Source organism: Scedosporium apiospermum (genome assembly GCF_000732125.1).
Source record: "Scedosporium apiospermum strain IHEM 14462 chromosome Unknown SEQ_SAPIO_0086, whole genome shotgun sequence".
Lineage (NCBI taxonomy): Eukaryota > Fungi > Ascomycota > Sordariomycetes > Microascales > Microascaceae > Scedosporium > Scedosporium apiospermum.
In genome coordinates, this window is record NW_015971787.1 from 1,056,499 (window position 1) to 1,078,199 (window position 21,701).

The window sequence follows — 21,701 nt, forward strand, 5'->3', positions numbered from 1 at the left end:
CTCCTTTCATTTCATCGAAGTAAGCCCGCATCGTCGGATTGTATCTGTTCTCGCTATCTCCCTCTCGCTCTCGCTTTCACCTGTTTTCTCGCCATCTCTTCCTCCTTCGCCATATCAATTTACCTATAAGTCTAGTAGCTTGTTATCTGGTTTCATGTCCGGAGAATAGCTATGCCGCTATGCCTCTCCCGTGGGTATCGCAGCAGAAGAGGGAGTTTCTCCCCTCATCTCTTACGAAAATACTGCGAGATGACCGCGAGATAGCTACGTTCGACCACTGGAAAGAAACAGAAGGGAAAAAGAGGCTGCCTGCACTTGCCTTGGAGGGGACCGAGGCTGAATTTGACAGGAAGACTTGTCAATATGTTGAAGTTAAGCCGCACCAGTAGGTAACAGATACCATTTAGCTCCTCCTTTTTAAAATGAGAAGAAAAATATTCTGATAAGATGGAATGGCTTTACTTCTTACCAGTGATCTCGAGGAGATCCTGAATAATTGGGAAACCATCGAGCCTGGTATGGAGCCTCAGCCATGCCGCTGGGAGGATGTCATGGCCGCCATCGAGACAGCGAAAGAAACATATGCGATGAAAGCGACAAATAAAGGACGAGCGGTGCTACGCAACATGGCGACTATCAAGACGCTCCAGGCCCTTTCTCAAGTCGTACCTGAGCAGGACGGCCTCAGTGTTTTGAGAGGTGGGCTCACTCTTGTGTTTAAGGTATTGTTTTAGAGGTGGTTCCTAGGGTCCGTAATCAATTTACTCCTCGAGCTAACAGATTAAAACTGACATTAACAGCTCATCGAGCGTCGAATCGAAAACCAAGAAAGGATCCTCAAGACACTGGGGGATATCCCCTTCATCTTCGAGCGGGCATGTAATGACCTTTTGTCTTTCGGAGCCGACGAGGTCCTCGTCACGAGAGTCAGAGATCTTTACTCTGTGTTATTGCGGCAGATTGCCATGTTGCTGAGGATCTTGCTTCGCAAACAGAAAGGATCAGGTGTGTTTCTCTCCTCCGTGCTTACTTTCGACGTCCTCGTTTTCCTTCTTTTCTCTTTTTCTTCTGCCTCGACGTATGGACATTGGGTTGACGGTCGAGCCGTAGGCGTTCGTAAATTCATGCGTCAACACCCAGAACAAGAGGCCGTCGTGATAAACGAAGCCCTCGAGTTGATAGACAGAGCATGCAATGCCGTGGAGACTCGGACCAGGCACCTCCGAGACCAAAGGAATTCGCAAATACAAGACACTGTCGTCGAAACAGGAGAAGCGATAAAAGGCATCGAGCGCAAGTTCGGCGAAGGCAGCGAACACCTCAAATCCCTCGGCGACAGATTTGAGGCGATGGAGAGGAGAATGATCAATATCGAAGCGAGCGTCCATACATGCCGCATTGAGGAGGCCCTCTTTTTGAACACGAATGTGTTCCATTTGTTTGCTCAAAATATTCTACAGGCGCAGCATATAACGAGACAGATCACCGGTTCCAGTCTCTCGTACTACGACCCGGCTCTACCGCCATCGCCAGGTTACTCTCAATCCCCTCAGCCCACTGTTCCCTATCTCCATATTGAAGTCAGCATAGAGCAGATTTTTGATATTATCAACATCGATCCGGTCATAGGCGGTCGTAATACACCAATGGCAATTTCCCATTTACCGAATATTGGCCATGTCGCAGACGACATGGAACATGTCCTACGCCAAAGTGGTGACCTACAAGAGTCCGCCCTTCGTCGCACAAACTGGCTCTTGGCCACCGATAGGTTCCTAGTATGGCTTCGGTCCGACACAGAACGAGATCGCGGCCCACAATCCGATCTGATTCTCATCAATGGCCAATGTGACGAGGACCTCAACAACTCCGTTTCAGCCCTGTCCGTCTTCTGCGCGACGCTGATATCGATGATGATCACGATCCCCTTGAGCTGCGAAGACACGACCAGCATGTCATCCAACCACCCAAACGCGGTCGACTCAAAGTGAGAGACGTTGTCAAGAATAATAAACACCGTCACTCCCGCTGGCACGCTCCCTAAGAGTTGGCCAAGCAACGCGCAGAGGGCGGTCGGGTCATAACCGCTCATCTCGCCCGCATCGCGGACACAATTCTGGTCGACGAGCTGCATATCAATGCCCCAGCGAGCCAAGTGCATACATAGCTGAGCGATGAGACTGCGAAGCATTCCTCGAGGACCGCTTAGTGGATCTCTGGAGTGGGTATGTAGGCCACAGAAGTAGTGCAGATTCAGAACGGCTTCCCTTCCCGTATGATCCCTCTTTTGAATTGGTTGGGCCCGTCGGGGGCACAGGTGAGGATAGTGATGACGTGCGCCATGAGGAGTACTGCTCTTGATGGTTATCTCCATCCTGATGACGTTATCTCTCTGGAGGCAGAGAACGAATGCGAGTGGTTGATGGACGTCAACGATGTGCAAGACTTTTGAAGATGCTGGAATGGCGCTGGTACAGGGCTACCAACATTTCGATCCCTGATTCCCATCCTCGTTTCTTTCAGTGGTGAGAGATCGCAGTCTCGCACGTCTCATCCTGAGAATAATATTAGCTGTGGCAGGAATAACTGTTTCGATGTACATATGCTTTTTTTTCAAGACTGAAGTGTGTGGAGATGGCGATTTCAAGCCGTCCATCTTTCTGGTTTTAATCCGCCCATATAGTATTCTCAATACTACCTATCGTAAAATTTGAGAAATCGATAAAACGAAACCGGAATGCCCCATCGTAAACCCACGATTTCCGCTTCGGCGGCACAGACTCTTGTTGCGCTTTCTACGCAGCGCGTGAGCGCGTTAAAATCTAGAAGCTCCAGGATTAACTAAGTAGAACTTGGCCAAACTCCAAGGAGGCTAGGCTGGGTTGCGACCTCCAAACCACGCCCTTTCACCAAAAATCGTAACCACATCTCTATTGGATCATGCATCAATCGGAGACCTTAGCCGGCTTTTCTAACTCCCGCAACTATCAGGCTCGCATAACAAGCCCACGGGGGCCGATTTCACCAGCCATAGAATCAACGTATAGAGTACCAACTCCCCAAGTGTCCGAAAAAGCCGAAATTCAGGGTCAAACCTGCTTCCGAGGAAACCAGAGAAGATGTCGGCCCTAGCAACGAGCCAAGATACCAGATGCACCCCTAATATCAGCAACGACGCGTTCTGCATGACCACTGCAAAGCGGCACAGGCCGAGCAATACCATCAGGCCAAGAATCGCGTGGGCCGACACGACCATGACAACAAACCCCCTCATGGTTATCCATCCGCCACCATATTTAAACAACAGTGCTGAGATCTGTACGTGCTGGCCCACGGCGTGAAGGCACGCGAAGAAGACTGACCACATACTCCGGCGCTCCACAATGGGTTTGTATACCATCTGGTCCAGGCCAGTGCGATTACACATGTCATGGCCGGCGGCCTGCCAACCATAGCTCCTGGAGAAAGCCGACAATGCAATGATCAGAAGCGACAAAGCGGTACAGTTTGAAATCAGGCTTAGTTCTTTGACGTGGAGTGCCTTGCCAACGGCTAGCAATAGCGGAGACCGCAGCTGGACTCCGAGTCCTTGCATCGCTTGCATCCCTTGCCCGAGCAATCGAGCGACGCCGAATTGAGACGCGACCCAGGCAAGTACGAAAATTGGAATGAACCAGGCCGATCTAGCAGGAACGACATTGCTGGTATCAGGCCGCCTCGTAGAGGAAGCATGGTCATGGCCCTCGTCTTTACTCCTCGTGACAAGGAACGCCGGGATGAGAAGTAGGCTGAGACAGAGGAATATGATGCCAACGGTGGAAAGCACGCTCTTAAGGCTCCACTGGTCGCTGGCGTTGGGGCGGGAGTATGCTTGTTCTCTCGGGGACGATGCCGGATGATTTTTCAAATGTGTTTGCTCTTGTTCTTGTATTATCGGCAGGGTTGTTGCGGTTGTCTCGGCTGTCGTCGTCTTCTCGGTGGTGGGGGTCGGCATGGGAGGGGCGGCAACGGAAGATTGATCCATTATGGGAGGCTCTTTTCTTTGCGTAAAACAGAGAGAGACGAGTCGGTTACTTATCATATGTGATGGAAGAAGTCGATGACGAGGCACGCGACCATGCGGAAGCGGAAGCGGATACGGCAGGGTTGATGAGAATAGAAATATAAATATAAATAACTTGGGTCAGTTGATTTGCCCAGCTTCCTCGGACCAATATTGACCCGCCTTACCCGCCAAGGATAAGAGCAGACAAACCCTGCTGAGATTCCCTTGATTCAGACTTATGGATGCAACTCTGCAGACGAATCAGGCTCCATAAACCCTCCTGCTTCAGCTGTATTCGCCTAGCCATGTTATAACATCCACTCGAGACCCGACAAGAACGACATTCGCGGCGCACTATTATTCCTTTTTAATTCACGAAGGCTGGGTTTAGATGGCTCCGAAGTTGGCAGATTTGTGCCAACCACACATGGCGGCCTTCGATCCCGAAATGCGGTGGTGCCAATGAACCGGGTTCTATAGCAGCACATTAATAGTAAAGTAACTAGCTATATCGAACTCGGTGACGCTGGAGACCTGGTAAACTATCCTTGCCGAACTGTGGCGCCGCTGATAGCAGCATGGAAAAAGGACGGAACCAAATAACGGAGTCGCATATTGAGAAAACGGGAGATACCTGCAAACAAATATTTTCGTAGGCCTAAATGCCCAGTTAGATCGCAAACCGGATATATCCGAGACCTCAAAGCATCCTCTGCTTTTATTCATACAGTAGCCAACATATATATTAAAGAGCTGAATTGACAAGTCAGCTACGTGTGGATCATTCGTCCTCGGCGGCATGCGAGAACCCTGTATGGCTCAATTTCGCCGTTCGCTGGCGAATGGCCTAGCGTAGATTGATTAGTCGGGGCGCCGTTCATGAACAGCCGACTGCCCGGAAGAACCCCTTCAACAATAGGCAATTCTTTCTGCAGCGCGTTCCAGCAGTGCTTTTGCTCATCGATCATATAACTCGTGGTCGCACCCACCCTGAGAGTTCTTCGTGGTGTTGCATTGCGTATCATGTCGCTGTCTTAGCCATCGTTGAGTTCCTCTCTCTGCCCCGTCCGAAGGTCTATAACCCCAGCCACCCACGATGAAACAAATTCGCCAACTCGCAGCCGCGTATCCATTATCTCTCGCACATATCGCGGTATCACAAAGCATCTTACCGTTAGTCAAAAGAACTGAGCCCACGTCCCATTTCTGGTACTAGCCTCCTGTGTATCTGTCTGGTGGTTTCATCGAAGTATGCACCTGCGTCAATCCGGAGACTAGAACTAACTTTTCGGATCCTACTTGCCGCAAGACCTCCGGCACCTACGGCGTCACCAAGCTGTACCCGGAGTGGGACCCTTACCCCCTGAACTTGGTTGGCAACGTCCATATCTCAGCTCCGAACTTCATAGGTGACTAACCGCGTCCTGTAGTGCGTATGCCCTACTCTCGGGAGCACGAATATTTGCAAGATCCGAGCCTTTACGGACGAAAACTGCGCTGCAACCTTCGGCGAGGCCTTTTGCGCCCTGCAACCTGACCAGGAGATCTTGTACGTCCTGCTTTGAGACTGCAGGGTGCCTGTTGAGCCGACATCTAACCTTCTTTAGTGATTGCACTGCCCAGGAGAATTGGAACTGTACGTGCTCTTGTAGGATCCCGGAAGATAGGCCACCTATTACGCTCCCAGATCAAAAGGTCAAGTTTCCCACAGTAGGCACTTGATAGAGAAATGATGGAGGAATGACGGAGAATAATGTTGAGTGAGATATGATTCTAGCATAGTATACGCAAGTTGACCTCTCGGTGAGGTCCGGGAAGCTCGGAACCTCTTTAGTCTAGGGATTGCTAAGGCATTCCAGACGTCCAAGGAGTATGTCGATGCCCTACTCTACCCACATGAGTAAACAGTGGTAGCAACCCACCTTTTACACATGCTAGAGAGTGGTTAGCACATAGCGAATGTTTTCCCCGACTGATCCCTGGGATCTTACAAGTAGATTTGTCAGACTTCCCAGTTCCCACTACCTAAGGTCAGAATCCACTCCAACCCCCACGATATAACACCGAGAAATTCGAATACTGGTTCTGCCGGGGGCAGGCCCATTTCGCCTCGCCATCACCATCCACCGGTACACCGCAGCTTTCATCCCATTGCTTTCGTATCATACCCAAATTCAAGTTAGGCTCGGTATCGCGAAGATGCCGAACTTGATGAAGATCGCCCCGGGAAATTACACTAACAAAGGCCTTCCACTCCACGTCCCTTGGAGTCCTGCACTTCCCAAGAAAGTGGTACGTCGAGAGCTCCAGTTTCCAGCCCCGGGAATCATCACCTGTCTGGAGTGAGACGGCAAAGTCGGTGAAACAGCAGGTGCAGGATCGAACTTCGTCTTCAAAGTCGTGAAACTGGAAAACGGGTTGCTTTCGTTTACTCGCAGCATGATTGTAGGCCTCCTGAAGCCCGGGGATATCAGCGGTGTAATTCTTACTAGAGGCCAGTTGTAGGTGTCGGCAGATTGGCAACCCGCAGTCTCTAAGGATATACTTGAATTGCTCCGCTGAAACCCGAGGCGCCGATATGCTGTGTAATACGTGGAGGTAGAGGTTATCGTGAATGACTTTGGCTTGAAGGCGACGGTGAAACTTCCACAGCTCCGCCTCATTTGCAGACTGGTATCCCGTGCGTTTACGCATGCCTCTTGTGAAGTGAACCTTGTGTGAAGATGCGTTGGGTAAGTCCTGGGGCCCGGTGTAAGGGCCTCCTCGCCGAGAGCGGCGGGAGGCCCAACGAACCTTGAACCTCCTGGAAATGTACGCCTCATGAGTGCTGCTCCGCTCCAGTTGAATCCCGTATCCCGGACCATACAGATGCCGGTTCATTGCGAGATAGGCTTCCCCAAAGCACAGTTCTACTCGATCTGTGAAGAGGCGCCGAGATTTCGCCCATGCGTGCGACTGCGGTGGCTCCCACCGGCTAAGCGCCATCAGTTTGGCGATTTCGAACATATTTCCCGTTATTTTTCCATCATACATCTCGTAGTAGTTTTCTCCCCCGAGAACATATGGCCGCAACTCCTTTACGGGGACGATCGTCAGAGGACATTCGTGATGCTTCTGCCCTCGCCATCCAACACTCTGTTCGAAGAAGCAGAGCTTCTTACAGAAGAAACAAAAGAAGCGGCCTGGGATTTTCCTCTCCAATGGCTGGAGCAATGCCATCTTCTCCGGGGCAGTGATGGAAGGGAGCTCGGATGATGGATAGAGCGCTGTGCAAAGGCTCCTACTTGAGAGGGCAAGGCAAACGCGAGAGAATTGGGGAAGGTGTTTATTGATAATAAACATGATATCCAGAGGCATGTGGGAAAGAAAGTCCCTTGACCCTGTGGAAGGCTCCATATCGAGGGGCGGCGACGACGATGGCACTGTATCCATCTTGTGAAGCGGCGGTTTGCTGGGAGATGTTTTTTGTAGGTATACCGACGATGCATTAATATAAAAGTTTGGGACATGGGGTTGGAAGCCTGCGATTGGGAAAGCCATCCGTCTTAAAGCAAAGCCACCGCCTTTTTTACACTTCGCGAACCAACATCATAATCACGTGGAGGATTACAACGCAGTTATGCGCATTGAGAGCCTGATTGCTGCCTACGAAGTGTCTAAATAGCATAGCCACCAAACATCAGCTAGCCCAAACTATCTAGGGCAGACAAACAAGGAAACATATGGGTTGGGGGTAAAACTACTGGAATTGTCAAGTTGGCAGAGTTTGGAACGCGTAAAGCTCACTTGAGATTGACTTGGGCCCGTCTCTGCTGCGAGCAAACTATGAGACGTAACTTTAGGTACTGACTTCATTGGGGACGAATGGATGAAATCATTGAAGCGATGGTGATTTCATCCAATTGCAAGCCAAATCTCCCGGCTAGGCTAGATGTTGTTTGTGCCAACTGAGCGGCATCGTCACCGATTAGTGAATGTGCTGCATGAATCATGCCCATCGATATGGAGATGAGTTGCTCGTGATCATGTCTTGCGAGAGCTATAAAACCACGCATACCTTCCCGACCTGCCCATCCTCTCTTCATTCAGCCATATCCCTTGTCCACTATCCCACGGAACGGCGCCGATGTTGCCCTCCTTGAACCTATCTTACATATATACCCCATGCTTATGAGATATAATTCTCTACTTTTATATATTGTTTATATAAGTCTATCATCGGATCCGGCCTTCGAAGTAACGACCAAGCTCGTTAAGGGTCATAGTGCGGCTGCGACTACCGCCGCCTTCGAGGGAACTGGAACGCCCAAGATCAGCATTGCAGCGTATGACAGCGCGGCACTCGTTTTGTTTGACAGTTGCAACATTGGCATCTTCAACCGAGCACGCGCAATGCAGCGACATTGGGACATTCGAACTGAATGCAATCTGATGTGGACGGAGGGGTCGGCTTTTATGCCTGACATGGTCGTGTTGAGACAAATCCAATCTTCCGCCAACAACCTGGGATTATTAAGGGCCCTCCCATCCTCGGGCGCCTGATGAATGTTCTCTTTTTCACTTCACGACTTATGATCTCCTCAACCGTGCCGTGAACTTCCGATGAGGGCCATTTGCGAATCTGATTCTTTCTGGAAAAAGCTGGTGCTCAGAGGTACAATAGCCTGCCCGCCTCCGGGTGCGGTTGAAGTTTGAATAGCCTCTGATGATCGGGAGAGTTCTGCAGTGCCCTGTTTTTTTTCTCCAAGACCGAGATGAACATGATTTTTGCTCAACGAATTCTAAGGGACTGCACGATGGCATTATAGACTATGGGAAGAGGCCAGATATACCATATGCTGGCGACCCAGCTCTTATAGCCTGCCGTCCCTTCTCCTCATTCTGTTTTCTGGTCAACATGACCGCCCTTTTATCCACGACGCATACGGAGCCATCTCAGTTCCTATTCCTGTATAGCGCGGGTTTGACATTGGACTGTCTTGAAAGGACTGCCAACATCCCGAGCATCCTGGGTGGGATGCCATCTATAATAATCCCCCCTCCCCCTCCCCCCAGGGCTCACCACCTTAGATAGGGTCAGGGCGTGATCACGGATGACGTTTCCTTCAAGGGGGCCGGACAAACGACGGGAACATTGTTATGTGTTATCAATACCAGTCACTGCTGGCAACACAGACGAGTGGGCTCTTCTGGACCAAGGTCACTATGAAAAGAAGAATCCTCTGCAAGTTTGAGTCTATATATCCCGTAATGATACTGAGATGGCAAACGTCCAGGGCCAAGTCAGCGAATCGGACAATATTAGTGGAGGCCTGGCGACAAATTCGCGAGCCTCATGCAGCTGACAGTCGGTAATGTTTCCGGTCCACATAGGTCAATCAGGTATAATACTCCAATCCCGCCAAGACCGGCCCCGGTAACGATCCCCACCCGTCGACCTCAGTTCTAGCACAAGTCCCAGTCATCTAGAAGAAAGAGCCCCGTGAAGGACTCCCCTCAAGACATCTAGCAACGGACGCCTCTAGAGAGTAGATTGATAGGGTTCGCTGGAAGAGTGGTCGAGAGGGATTCAAAGGAGCTTCAGGTAATAGCAAGGAAGAGATTTGATAGTACACGCCAACTGGTCCAGGCGTGATATATAATACCACGACTTCGAGAGATGGAATTTCATGACGGACCTCGAGCAAACGCGGATAAAGAGACGTCAATTTCAAGGAATTCAACAAATGTGCGAAGGGGATCACTGATTGATTGACCTTAAAGATCAGCACGCGCTGGCCCGAGCGGATGCTGGGAGAAATCGTCTCGTTCCAGTAGGGCACGACACGGGCGACCGCGTCCTTCAAGCACTCGGTCACGGGAATCTGTTCGGGCTGCAAATGGGCATAGCGACGGTCGGCACGCTGGCCAGGAGGGTCGGAGGGTTCCAGAGCTGGCGGTATAGCAGATCAGCACCTGCTCGCCGCCGTACTGCTTGGCCATCCCGGCCCTTGTTCAGTCCCTGCAAGGCGCCGTGGTGGCATTCGTTGAGGCGGTAATCCTTGACGACTGGCAACCAGGTGCGATATATCTCATTAAGCATGTCCCACAGCGTGTGGATGGCGCGGTTGAGCACGCTTGTGTAGCACAGGTCAAAATCCCAGCCCTCGGCCTTGGGAATTTCGCCCGCTGATACGGCCTGCGAGGCTGCGACACGCCGGTAAGGGTGAGGTCAATATCAGCCCAGCCGGTGAAGTGGTTTTCTAGGTTCCAGGTAGATTCTCCATGATGGATCAGAACAAGCTTATATATTAGAGCGTGGGTATCGGGGACGTGTCCTGGGTTAAAACATCATATCTTATTAAGAATAGCTGGTTATGTTCTGTTATGGTCTAGCATTTTTTTTTTCTTTCCTGGAAAACAGGCTGTCGTTTGCCATACTTATTATAATTATATGCGTCAAGAACATGACGTTAGCCACCGGACACGGCTTCAGTATGACGTCGACCAGAGTATTAGGCATTGGAGGCCTACTGAGACCAAAGGAGCTAGATGTCATATATAGGACTGTTGACGAGACGGCAGGGTCCAAAGTGCAGGACCGACTCCTGGAAGCTAAATTAACGGACCATGGAAGAAATGTGCTACCGCTTCCCGAATCTTGGGTGCGTTAATTTGGTATGAAAAATCGCCCTGCTCCTTTTGACAATGAGGAACTGATCCTCAATGTCACAAGAGGTACAGCTACGAACTAGTGATTTTCGGGGCAACATATTACTCTCCTTGCCCTCGGGCCGTTTGCCCGATCTGTTGTATGGAGAACTCGAAGCCATGGCAGGACTTGTACTTTCCAAGTTGCATGGTAAATCACGCCTCCCTATTCCCGGCATCCATAACTAGTCCATCCACCTTGTCCAGGGACCTGCACCTGGCATCCGATTCAGAACATGACGGCCGCGCGGTACTTCAAAAACCTTACTGTGACGTGATGGCCGGAGCAATCTTCCTGTGGGCGTGGTGTACCTGCCAGGTGAGCCAGGCTCGTTACAGGCAAAACTTTCCGAACCGGAATATTAAACTAGGTTTTCGGCAGCCTCCGCTGCGCTCCACACGAGTACCCACAATCGGTCCCCGATGCGCAGGCCCGATACACAGTACTTGTATCACGAAGGCGACCTCGGCGACCAGTAATAACGACCACAGCGCCGGCTAGGGGAGGTGCTGGTAGTGCCGCCGTCTTGCTGGAGTAGTCTTTTCTCATCTGTCGTAGGCCAGTACCTGGTACATGTTAATCGAACGATTCAGATAAGAAGTTAAGTATCATGATCATAAAATAGTAGTGTATCCTGACAATCATGCATTCTAAGATATCGGGTTTTCATGTTCCCTTCCTGGACCGATGTTCCGATCATATGGTACTAGTTGCCCGGGCTTCCAGAGCAAAAAAAGTTACGTACCGAAACACATAAAAGAGAGGCATCTGGATCTGGTCTGATTGTCCCATCCCCATGCTATAATCTCCAAGTTACAATACGGCCTTGTCTTAGAGCCCGACATCGTCGCTTTTGAAATCATTTCGTTGGACAGCAATAAAAGTACCAAAATACGCAATCCCTTCGAATCTGAATCGCATCTTGAATAAACAGCTTAGCTAAGGGAAAAACACACCTCAATTTCCGAAATGGCTGAGAGACAACCCCACCCTCATGGCGAAGGGAAGCACGGGGAGGGTCACGAACACCACAAGAACACCCTTGATGTTGAGAGCCGTGAGGCCCACAAGCACCACGAGAACGATCCGGCATCAAAACAACACCACGAAGAGCACCATAAGATTTGTGAAAGTCTTGACCTCAACGACCCATCGCATCACAAGGGACACCCGCATCATCAGGGCGAGAGCCACAGCCATGAAGAGCATGTCCATCAACATGGGCATGGAGAAGGTATGAAGGAATAAAAGACAGCATGAGTGGCGTTAGGGATTCAGGATAGATAGTAATTTTTATATTCATTGCGAGATGCCTCGCATAATCCTTGACTATGTGTGAATGTATGTATTGCATCAACCTGCAGCGCTGTCGCGACCAGATGGCGCTCATGATTTTCTCAAATGACCTCGGATCGCTCGAAGCCAACGGTCTTCGAAGCCGCCTCAGGCTTGCCTCCATCTTTATAGATGCTGACAAACGGATTGGGATCCTCTTTTTGATTCAAGTTGCTAAGCGTGTGGTTAACGCCTCGGTGAACCGCCTCTGCAAGAACGAAAGTTAGCCTTACATCGTCCAAACAACTTCGCCATTACGAGGCTTCATCTGGAAGATATATGGCGTACCATCTGCCCGAATGTACAACAAAAGGTTCTTCATCGTGCGCTTCCCCTCCGGTATGTTCCAATACTCAACCGCAATGTCTGGGATGCGGAAATTGGGGTCATTCCACTTAGGAGTGGCCCCCAGCTCCATCTCGCGGATGCAGCGCGTATACGTGTGAACAGCCTCTTCCTCGAGGTAGCCCACGAAGCGATGACAGATACGCGGAGATACGAGGTACGATAGGAACATGCTATTGAAGAAGACGCCCTGTGCTCCCAGGATCATGAGTCTCATGAACCATCCAGGCTCACACATCTTCAAGAAGGTCAGCAGGTGCATCCGTTCGTTGAAGCTCTCCTCGAGCAAGGTCTCGATCCAGCCTTGGTCACGCTTCATGCGGCGGAGGCTATGGAGGTGACGAAGCATGCCTGCCACCATACCTGGGACTTTACATCGTAAAGAGTAAAAGTCAGTCAGTCAATTGCTGATATGCGCGAAGAGGGAAAGACGAACCTCCAGCGATACTCTCTAGGAAGACAAATCGCACGAGCCACTGAGCCTCAGTGAGTGGCTTTTCGGCCAGCACCGCTGTCGTCGGGTTCTTCTTATCAACTTGCTGGTTGGTGCTCAACCCTGTTGCCTTGTCCATGAACCAGCGCGCAAGCCGAATCAGCCTCCAGGCGATCCAGTCCCCAACGTTGTTCGGCTCGCGGTGGCCGACCTGCACACTCAACATCTGCTCGTCGGTCCATCCCTTGTGCGGCCAGGCTGACGGCGTCTTCCGGATCAATTTCGTCTCTGTTTGGGGAAAGAAGTCACGAAGGCGCGATGACGTAGTGGTAGAAAAGGCTCGGGGGAGCTTTGACACTGTGGTGCCTCTGAAATAAGACCTCGCTGGAAGGACCAAATCGGCTGAATTGGCTTTCCAGGCGAGCCCCAACCTGGCCGGGTGGCCGAGTAATAGTCGACGACGAATCATGAGGTTCTGAAGGATCGTAACTAAGCAAAACCAATACTCTATAGGCGATTGGGGCTTGGATCGCACACTTGGTAAAGATATAGAAATAGATGCGGTTGTTGAAAATAGGTCAACAACAATATTGTTATTATACAAGTGTCTGCGAACAGAATTAGTATCTGATATTAACGTGCAAACAATTCCAAGCATGGCTTGTACAGCGCCAAGAAGTGGGTCACAACAGACGCGGCGAGTGGATGCGTAACCATGATATGATCATTACCTGATAACCGTTGCTGCGTCCACATGGAAAGCATCTCACCCTCAACAAATTCCCCGAACTAGGGGAGGCTCACACGGTCCAGGAACCCGGATCAAGGCACAAGCATCGTTAGCTTCAGACGAAAAAGCAAAGCCATTGCACCACCCCAGCTGAAACATCAGAGCGGGGTAATCATATAATATATGTATGTAGGAATACTGATATGTAATGTCTCTTGGCGGTACGGGTGTGTTACTACCGGAACCGATGAGACAGTGAGTTTTGGCTTCCTCTGGGAGCATTCTCGAACAAATCCCTTGGGTTTAGCCTTCAGCTCTGTTGCCAACTTAGTGTTTTTGGCTTTGATTGCTGCCTTAGCAGCATTAGCAGTTCCGTGTATCTCGTCGAGGTAAGATCGGACATGTTCTAGCACTTCTTGCCCCTCTAGATGCTGTTAAGATATAGCTACCATAATAGACTTGTAGGGAATCGGGATGTTGATAAGTACCGTTCCGCTGAGTGACGGACATCCTGCACTGGCATTTTGCTCTTGTATTCTGAAGATGTTTGGGAAGATGAGCTCGACTTGGGTTGTATGAGAAATGTAAATGGATCCATGGTAACGAAGGGGATAGTTATATCTTCAATTCCCAGTGCACGAGATATGATACAACTGATTGCGAATGGTGTTTGCCTAAACGAAGGATACTCCAATGGCAGTGAAGCTCCCGTTTTCTATCACCAGCAAATGTTGTGGCTGGCTGGATGAGCATGGTTGGCTCGATTGCGCTGCAAATAAGACAGGCCAGTGACATGGCACCAGAAATAAGCTATATCTGAGGGGAAGGAAGTAAGTCTTGAGTGGAAATGGCATTGTGCAATTCCTCTTTCTCCGATCTGCGAAGACAAAGAAAAGTAGAGTGGCATTCTGGGCCCCATTTTTTTCTTGTAGTCTATGAAGAGACTCTTGCAAAGAGACTGGAGATTTGAATCACAATGGAGAAGTGTTTGTTCAAAGGCAAGAAGTGGTAGTTGCACAACACTTTTCCATGGTCATCGCAAGAGTTGACATCGATCTCTCATAACATTTCACACAAGATTGGAGAGAGAAGTTCCAGTCTGCAAGTGTGTGTTATCTAACAAGCCAGTCATGGTGATTTATGTCTCCCATGCTCAACTCCGTGATGGTGGATGGCTGGCGACAGTTTGGACTTTTGCCAAAATGCTGGCTAAGGATCCTGTGGGTCAGCTTATTTCTCGGCGGCTTGTCGGCCGCCTATCTACTGAGTTTTGGCGATCATCGAGCGCATTGTGGTTGTGGAACTCGACAATATAATCCCCCCCATGATGCCGCTGCGAGGAAAAGGAGTCCGGTTAGCAAGATGGGCCAACTCTTGTCTGTGCGACCTGTCCTGCGTCCTACTAGTGGGTTCACTCATGGATGCGGTGGCAATGATTTACTTTAAAGCAACAGACACTCTTGCTATGTATGATGGAAGGTGTAGATTAGATAGCTGTTTGAGCTGATAACCATGGCTTTGTCCTATAATTTCGTTCCAACGGCGTCTCTCGCATAATCTATTAAGGGCCCAGACAGCATTCAGATCCCCAGCTGTGACGTCTTAGCCAGACAAGCGACTGGTGTTCCTCCGCATCTCGGACCTATTGGGACGGGCCGCGAAGAAATAACTATCACTAACAATGCTCTTAAGTAGAGGAAAATGAGTTCAAGGCGAAGTGTCTTTCTCCCCCCCCCCCCCCCCCCCCCCCCCCCAAAAAAAAAATGGCCTTGACATCACGATGTGAACGCAGGTCGACTCAAAATAGGGACCTCGCTTTCCATACAGGTACGAAGAAACCTTTGACCCAAAGTACCCATTCTCGGCCACTATGGGGTGTGACAGCTTCGAGGACAAGCGTCTCTACGATGCCGCGTACGGATATAGATGAGAAGACGATTAAGGAGAGAATGCAGCGAAAATTAATTCCACGTATATAGAAGGTAAGCAAGCTTGGGGTATCAATAGCCAGCGTACCTATAGTCTTGATATTAGGAACCATGCTCTTTTGGTCAACGCGCGACATGTGGAGTGGCGAAACATGAGACGGTCCTCGTACAGGTCACCACGCTCCCCCTTCTTCAACCGGCATTCTAGCCGCTTCAACGTCGCACACCGCGCGGAAAACCCGCTCCAGAACCCTCCGCATTCGTTGTAGATCCCGAACACCCACAGACCAGCGTGCAAGCGTCGCAATCAAGGTGCTCGTCAGATCCTTCCAATTCTCCGGTGGCCTAACGGGTCCATCGGCCACAACGGCGGCCAGTATGATGAGTGTGCAGCGGAAGGCTCGACGCAGGACTACCCATGTGGCGCCGTGGCGGCCGTGGTCGGCGCAGCGCAGGATGCAGTTTACGCAGAGCGTCATGTGGCGTTGTGCTAAGGTCGCAATAGATGGAGTCGGCGGTTTTGTGGGCGGGTGGTGAAGACAGTAGTAAACCAGGGGCCGGAGAATGATTTCATTCCACTCTTCGAAGCGGCCCTCGAAGTAGTAGCCCATTTCGTTATCCGGCTGAGAGGCTGGGTCGTAGCGCATTGATGGAGGGAAATGAGATTGCCTGGAAAGGTGGTTAGCTTCTGGGAGATTCGCGGGCAAGCAGGTGATATACACACAAGTCAGAAATCTGCTTTTCAGACTCATAATACTGTCGGCAGACCAGATCAATATTCTCAATCCAACTCTGCTCGCCCTTCTCGTATATGACGGAGAGGACTTCATCAAGCGTCCGCCGGAGTGAGATTTCGGCAAGATAAAAGAACCAAATAAACTCGTTCCGCCGAGGTGAAAACACATCTGACATATCGCCGTCATCACCGGGGGCCAGGTTATTTAGGGATTCCGGAGGAGTGGGGAAGGCGGTCGGGGACTTGAATCCCGTGAGGTCACTGGCGAGGGTGATGCCGAGTGCCGTGGCGAACTCTCTAGAGGTATCATGAATAGCACAATTAGCAAGGCGAAATTGCACAATGAGCAGGAGGTCAACCGTAGCCCTATCGAGATATAAATACCTTTCCGCCTTGTGAATGGTCCAAAACGCCCTTTGCTCGAGGTGATAGCTGATAGCCGATCCTGCTCCTGTAGATTCAGATTCTACAGGGTAGTCACCTTGGCCACCCATGCGAAGACGGTTTTCTTGCCCGTGCCGCTGCATGTTGTGAACACGTAGCCGCGTAGCTGCTTGCTGTAGATACATCCAAGCCTGCAGCGGCCGGAAGGCGTATCTCTCAAAGAGAGACGCGTAGTAGAAGCACTGGATATCGACGAGAGACGTGCCCAGGAATCCGAAGCGTCTCTGGGCAGCTTCGTAATAGGCCTCGGCGGCCTCGTCGTCCGACTCTGACATGAAGTTGGGAGAAACAGCTGAGTCACGGCGCGCGGAAGGGGATAGTGAAGATCGAACAGACGGCGGAGGTTCCCAGGGGCGGGAATAACTGGCCAGAGCGCAGGCGAGAAGCTGAAGAATACCTTAGTGGAAGGGGTGCCGCTTTGTCATAGAGTATGTGTCAAAGAATAGAAGGCTGGATAGGTGCTGGGCATGGTTAGGTAGGGGGCGAGTTGGTGTCAAACTTACCACTATGCAAGATTTCGCATCCCAGCCTGGTCCATCCTCCGCCACGGACCTCGCATACGAGAGCAGATCATGGTCGTCCAGGATTGGATTTCGACAGTTGACCACAACGAGAAACTTCTGACATAACGGGACGAAGGCCTGCTCGTGCATGCTCTGATCAAAGAACGATGCCATCCTCTTGGGCTGCTTGGTAGTGCCACCCCACGAGGCTGGCGATGCCGAGTCGCTAACGGTCGCAGGGCCTACCTCGTGTTCTTCGCCGTCGCCGCGCACATGCCCATCGAAAATGAACGAGTCGATGGCGGCGTCCTCGTCAGAAATAACGCCCTTGAAGACAGGCCACTTGAGAATCGCCTCGCATTTCGTGTACTGGAGGTATGCAGTGGGCGAGGACAAGGGTTGGCGGTCGGACAAAGTCTCTGTCTCGACAGCACTGAAACCGGCACTCTCATGATTAAGGCCGCTTCTGGTTAAAGCATTCAACACAGATAATTGTGAGCCCATCTCGGATGCTGCGCTATTACTGCGCGCATCTGATGGTGATGAGCGGGCCAGGATGTTTCGGATGTCATCCAGTCGCTCGAGGACTTCACGGTGCCTGCTCGCAGCCTCATCGAACCCCACCTGCAGTCCATCCGCTTCCGAGCCATCGGCGTAAACACATCGTGCCTTGTGGTGGCGACACGACCCACATACCGGACGCCCATTGTCGCATTTTGTCTTGCGCAAACGGCACAACTGACAAGCGGCGATGGCGCGTTTGCGGCGCACGTACGGGCTATCAGCTGGAACTGTCGCGAGGGCTCTTGCGGAAGTGGGGCCCGTCGAGGTCGACATGGGTACCGGGCCGGTGTCGGCGTCGTTAAGATGGTTGGTTGCCGTTCTTTCGGTGATGATGTGTCGTCGTCCGGTCCGCGCCTTGGGCCGTGATGATTGCGGCGTCAGCCAATCTGACCGAGGTCGCTGAGTCGGATGCGGGCTGCCCTCGCCGTCGGGCTCAGACGAGTGACGTCGTTTGGCGGGGTTTTCGGTTGTCGAAGCCGACGATGGGGCATTTGCTGGTGGCGACAGGGGCGAAAGTCGCACGGGCATGAGTGGGGGAAGCAAAGGGCCGCTGTAAAAGGATGGAAGTGGGTGGTTCTTCATGTTTGTTACTCAATTTTTGTGTCGGTTCCGATAACTGCCGTTTCGCAATTGTCCTTCGCCGTCTCTGGACGCCTCGGTGAGTTAACACCGATTGAAGACAGAAGGATAGGTTCCAACTACCGATGCCATGGGGATTGGAGTGATGAGCCAGCTCCGAACGAATGGCATAACAGACAACAACAACCATGTCTAACCCGAAGTAGTTAGGAAGAATCATGCATCTTGTGACACCTCGGAAATCTACAGCCCTTTACCTCCTTCAAATCGTTTCGCCCTCAGATACACGCGCATCCCGAGAAAAAGAAGGAAAAGAAAGAAGAAAAAAACCTGGAATTTCCTCCACTCTGACGGACGCAATTGCCTCCCGTCCCTGGTATGTTTACCTGCTTCCTCGCAGTCGCCGTTTGCGTTAAACATTCAACTCTGTTAACATACGAAGGTAGCTTATAGGCCTGCCTGTGCTTAATACGAGCGACTTCCCTTTCCTGCTCAGTTAGCCGGAATCTACTGTTTTGCCAGACAATAATCGCTATGCTTCTACTTCGTAGACTGCCTAACAAACCAAAAGTGCGAAGCCGCCGCCACCCCTCCAGACACACGGCAGGCAGAACCGAATAACAATCGCAACTCGGCTGTCGTCTGCTGCCAACCCCTCAGAAGTAGTGACCGTAACCCTGACGTTTCCCCCCTGGAGGTATTCCGAGTGGCTCCTTTAGAAAATACACGACAAAGGCCACCAAGACAAGAATGCAGACCCAACAACTTAAGTCTCGCGACTGGGTCGCTTCTCAATATGCGAGGTCGTACCAGAGTCGGACTCAATTGCAAGGGCCTTCTCGCTTTCCTCCGGGAGCTGGACAACACCCGTGCACTGGTAGCCTATACGAGGGAGAGAAGAAAATTAGCCACGCCGTTCATCCGGAGGAACAGGGAATATAACAAGAGAGATCCGTGGTGCCCATACTCTTAAACTTGCGGGAGGGAACTTTATTGTAGAACATCTCATCAATATTTTCAAGAGAGCGTCGGTGGGTTTCCTGCGTTGAAGGGACGTAATTAGCGAGGGATTCCATCTGACGAGCTTCGTATAGTTCTCGGCTATGCCTTACCGGAAGGAAGAAGAAAACGAACGTGGCGGTGATCAGGTTGGATCCGAACCAGATAAAACCGACTGCGAGATGTATATGTTAGCCGCAGGATATTCCTCCAAGCAATGGACGCGAGGAGAGGCAACAAGGAAAGTTGGAGCAAGATGATAACAAACCCTTAGGACCAATGTTCAAAGCCTCGGGGTTAATGAAGTAAGGCGTAGTGAAGGCAATCAAGAAGTAGGCGAGGAAACCAACGCCGTTACCAAAACCAAAGGTCATGGCCCGAAGACGGTTGCTAGGGATCTCGCTGGCGACAACCCACGATGTGGGCCCGACGATAGCGGCATAGAGGCACTGGAATATAATAACCATGCCGACGATGACTTTGCCGGTTGTGATTGTACCCGGATCAACGGACCAGACAGTGCCGATGACGAGCATGAGGGCAGCCTGGACACTGAATCCAAATAGAAGAACATATCGACGTCCGACGAAGCGGTTAAGGAAGACACCAGAGATAGCTCCGAAGAGGGACACAGTGGTAACGATAATAGAGTCAACGAAAGGTCTCTGAGATCCTGCAATCTGGAAGAAGTAGGTTTTGTAGCTGGAGATAAAGGGGAAACCAGACGCCCCATGCATAGTACCACTGGCGATGGTCAGGAGGGTCCGGCGGCGCTCGGCACTACTAAACATGAGGCGAACAGCGCCCCAACCACGGAGTGTGTTCTCCTTCTCAGCCTCGATAGCCTCAGCAATGGCAGCGATCTCGGCGTCGATGAGCTCGGCAGGGAAGGAAGACCCGCGCAGTCGATAGAGGTGGGTCCGGGCATCCTCACGGCGGCCCTTCAGGAGAAGCCAGCGAGGAGACTCGGGGACGAAGAAAGACATGAGGATACAGAAGACTGGAATGGGGAAGAGAGTGAAGAGAGGGATCTGATAGGAAAGGCGTGACTGGATGTTCTTCGTTGCATTGTTGACTACCGCGCCAATAATAGTGCCGATGCAGACGGAAACTTGGACGAAGGTAACGAGCGCACCCCGAAGATGCGATGGTGCCGCCTCGGAAATATACAAACTCGTAAACCCAATATAGAGACCATTGGAGACGCCGAAAAGAAACCGGCCGAAGATGATAGCGCTCTTATTCGTAGAAAAGACAAGGATAAGATTTGCGCCGATTGAGGCCAGCGAACCGACGATGAAATTCTTCCTGCGACCCAAGCGGTGGGAAAAGAACTCGAGCGTGAAGGAACCGACAATGACGCCAATGTTCATAAGACTAGTGATGGACTGCTGGAATGAAGGGGAGATACCGTAGCCCTGGGGTGCCTTAGGGTTCGGGTGGCCGAAGACCTTGAGGAAGCCTTTGATGGCCTGGGCGCCGTTGATGATGGATATATCGAGACCGTACTGAAGGGTGGCGAAGGAAACGATGAAGCAGATTATGATGGTGCGGATATTTTGTTGCCATGTCGTGCGGCTCTCGCGCGTGGCGAGGTTGGGCGCCGCGTCGCTTGCGGCCTTCATCTTGAAGAGGGGATTTAATAAATGGCTGTTCTGTCGCAGGCCCTTGTCAATGAACGACGGGGAGATCGCCGTCCCAGTAGAAGAGGGAGAGGTTAAATGGCAGAGAGCAACGAGAAGAATGTTCCTCTTGGGCAAACGTCCAGTTAAAAATTAGGACTGGCGGAGACAGAGAAGGAAGACAAGCAAAACAAGCCCTATATAATACAAAGGATGTCGGGATGGGATTTTATAGAATTGGACATATCTCATGGACCAGGAAGCAGATCAACAATCATGTGCATCTCCCGACTCAAAAAACAAATGCCGGGAAATAATAGAAGAAGAAGGAGAAGGACAAAATGGTAGACTGTGTCTATCGGACGTCTACTCCGGGGTTTGTGCTGCTCAATGGGCATATCTTGAACAGGGAGCAAATGAGACAGAAGCTCTGAGCTATTTGAAATCCCACCCCAACTTCCTTTCCCCAGGAAATAGTCGAAATGCGGGGAAAGACGCATTAGCGCATTTGCCAGCTTGGGACGCCGACAATTTGGGACAATTTGATACCCCGGTTTTAATCTTCCCCCCACAAACGTAAAGTGGTTTAAACTACCCGGCCGGCCTGACCTGGAAGCTTTACACCGCAAGAGCTTCCCGCAATGGCTAAGACGCCAGGCTAGTCTCCTTACCGCCTGCAGTGACTCGGGGATTGGGGTGCAGATGGCCTTGGGCTTATTCGTGTCTTAACTCGGCAAGATGCAAAGG

General features: G+C 51.1%; 6 protein-coding genes and 1 pseudogene across 6 annotated transcripts; 3 read left to right on the forward strand and 4 right to left on the reverse strand.

Annotated features, from left to right (window-relative positions):
* Positions 1 to 363: 363 nt before the first annotated feature.
* SAPIO_CDS2536 (uncharacterized protein) lies at positions 364 to 1,991 on the forward strand (the record flags this gene model as incomplete). Its single annotated transcript, XM_016785527.1, has 4 exons — positions 364 to 389; positions 473 to 722; positions 801 to 1,005; positions 1,270 to 1,991. The coding sequence occupies 4 exons, from the start codon at positions 364 to 366 to the stop codon at positions 1,989 to 1,991; spliced, it is 1,203 nt and encodes a 400-aa protein (XP_016644903.1).
* A 1,128-nt stretch (positions 1,992 to 3,119) lies between these two features.
* SAPIO_CDS2537 (uncharacterized protein) lies at positions 3,120 to 3,787 on the forward strand (the record flags this gene model as incomplete). The annotated part of the gene is made up of 2 exons (XM_016785528.1): positions 3,120 to 3,318; positions 3,678 to 3,787. The coding sequence occupies 2 exons, from the start codon at positions 3,120 to 3,122 to the stop codon at positions 3,785 to 3,787; spliced, it is 309 nt and encodes a 102-aa protein (XP_016644904.1).
* Positions 3,788 to 9,899: 6,112 nt separating this feature from the next.
* On the reverse strand, positions 9,900 to 10,583 carry SAPIO_CDS2538 (Bisphosphoglycerate phosphatase; the record flags this gene model as incomplete). The annotated part of the gene is made up of 2 exons (XM_016785529.1): positions 9,900 to 10,231; positions 10,559 to 10,583. The coding sequence occupies 2 exons, from the start codon at positions 10,581 to 10,583 to the stop codon at positions 9,900 to 9,902; spliced, it is 357 nt and encodes a 118-aa protein (XP_016644905.1).
* A 1,122-nt stretch (positions 10,584 to 11,705) lies between these two features.
* SAPIO_CDS2539 lies at positions 11,706 to 11,984 on the forward strand (annotated as a pseudogene; the record flags this gene model as incomplete).
* A 149-nt stretch (positions 11,985 to 12,133) lies between these two features.
* On the reverse strand, positions 12,134 to 13,318 carry SAPIO_CDS2540 (Alternative oxidase, mitochondrial; the record flags this gene model as incomplete). Its single annotated transcript, XM_016785530.1, has 3 exons — positions 12,134 to 12,279; positions 12,360 to 12,785; positions 12,853 to 13,318. The coding sequence occupies 3 exons, from the start codon at positions 13,316 to 13,318 to the stop codon at positions 12,134 to 12,136; spliced, it is 1,038 nt and encodes a 345-aa protein (XP_016644906.1).
* Positions 13,319 to 15,680: 2,362 nt separating this feature from the next.
* SAPIO_CDS2541 (uncharacterized protein) lies at positions 15,681 to 18,336 on the reverse strand (the record flags this gene model as incomplete). The annotated part of the gene is made up of 4 exons (XM_016785531.1): positions 15,681 to 16,176; positions 16,232 to 16,540; positions 16,628 to 17,073; positions 17,191 to 18,336. The coding sequence occupies 4 exons, from the start codon at positions 18,334 to 18,336 to the stop codon at positions 15,681 to 15,683; spliced, it is 2,397 nt and encodes a 798-aa protein (XP_016644907.1).
* A 763-nt stretch (positions 18,337 to 19,099) lies between these two features.
* Positions 19,100 to 20,957, reverse strand: SAPIO_CDS2542 (uncharacterized protein; the record flags this gene model as incomplete). The annotated part of the gene is made up of 4 exons (XM_016785532.1): positions 19,100 to 19,215; positions 19,301 to 19,373; positions 19,446 to 19,507; positions 19,601 to 20,957. The coding sequence occupies 4 exons, from the start codon at positions 20,955 to 20,957 to the stop codon at positions 19,100 to 19,102; spliced, it is 1,608 nt and encodes a 535-aa protein (XP_016644908.1).
* Positions 20,958 to 21,701: the final 744 nt, after the last annotated feature.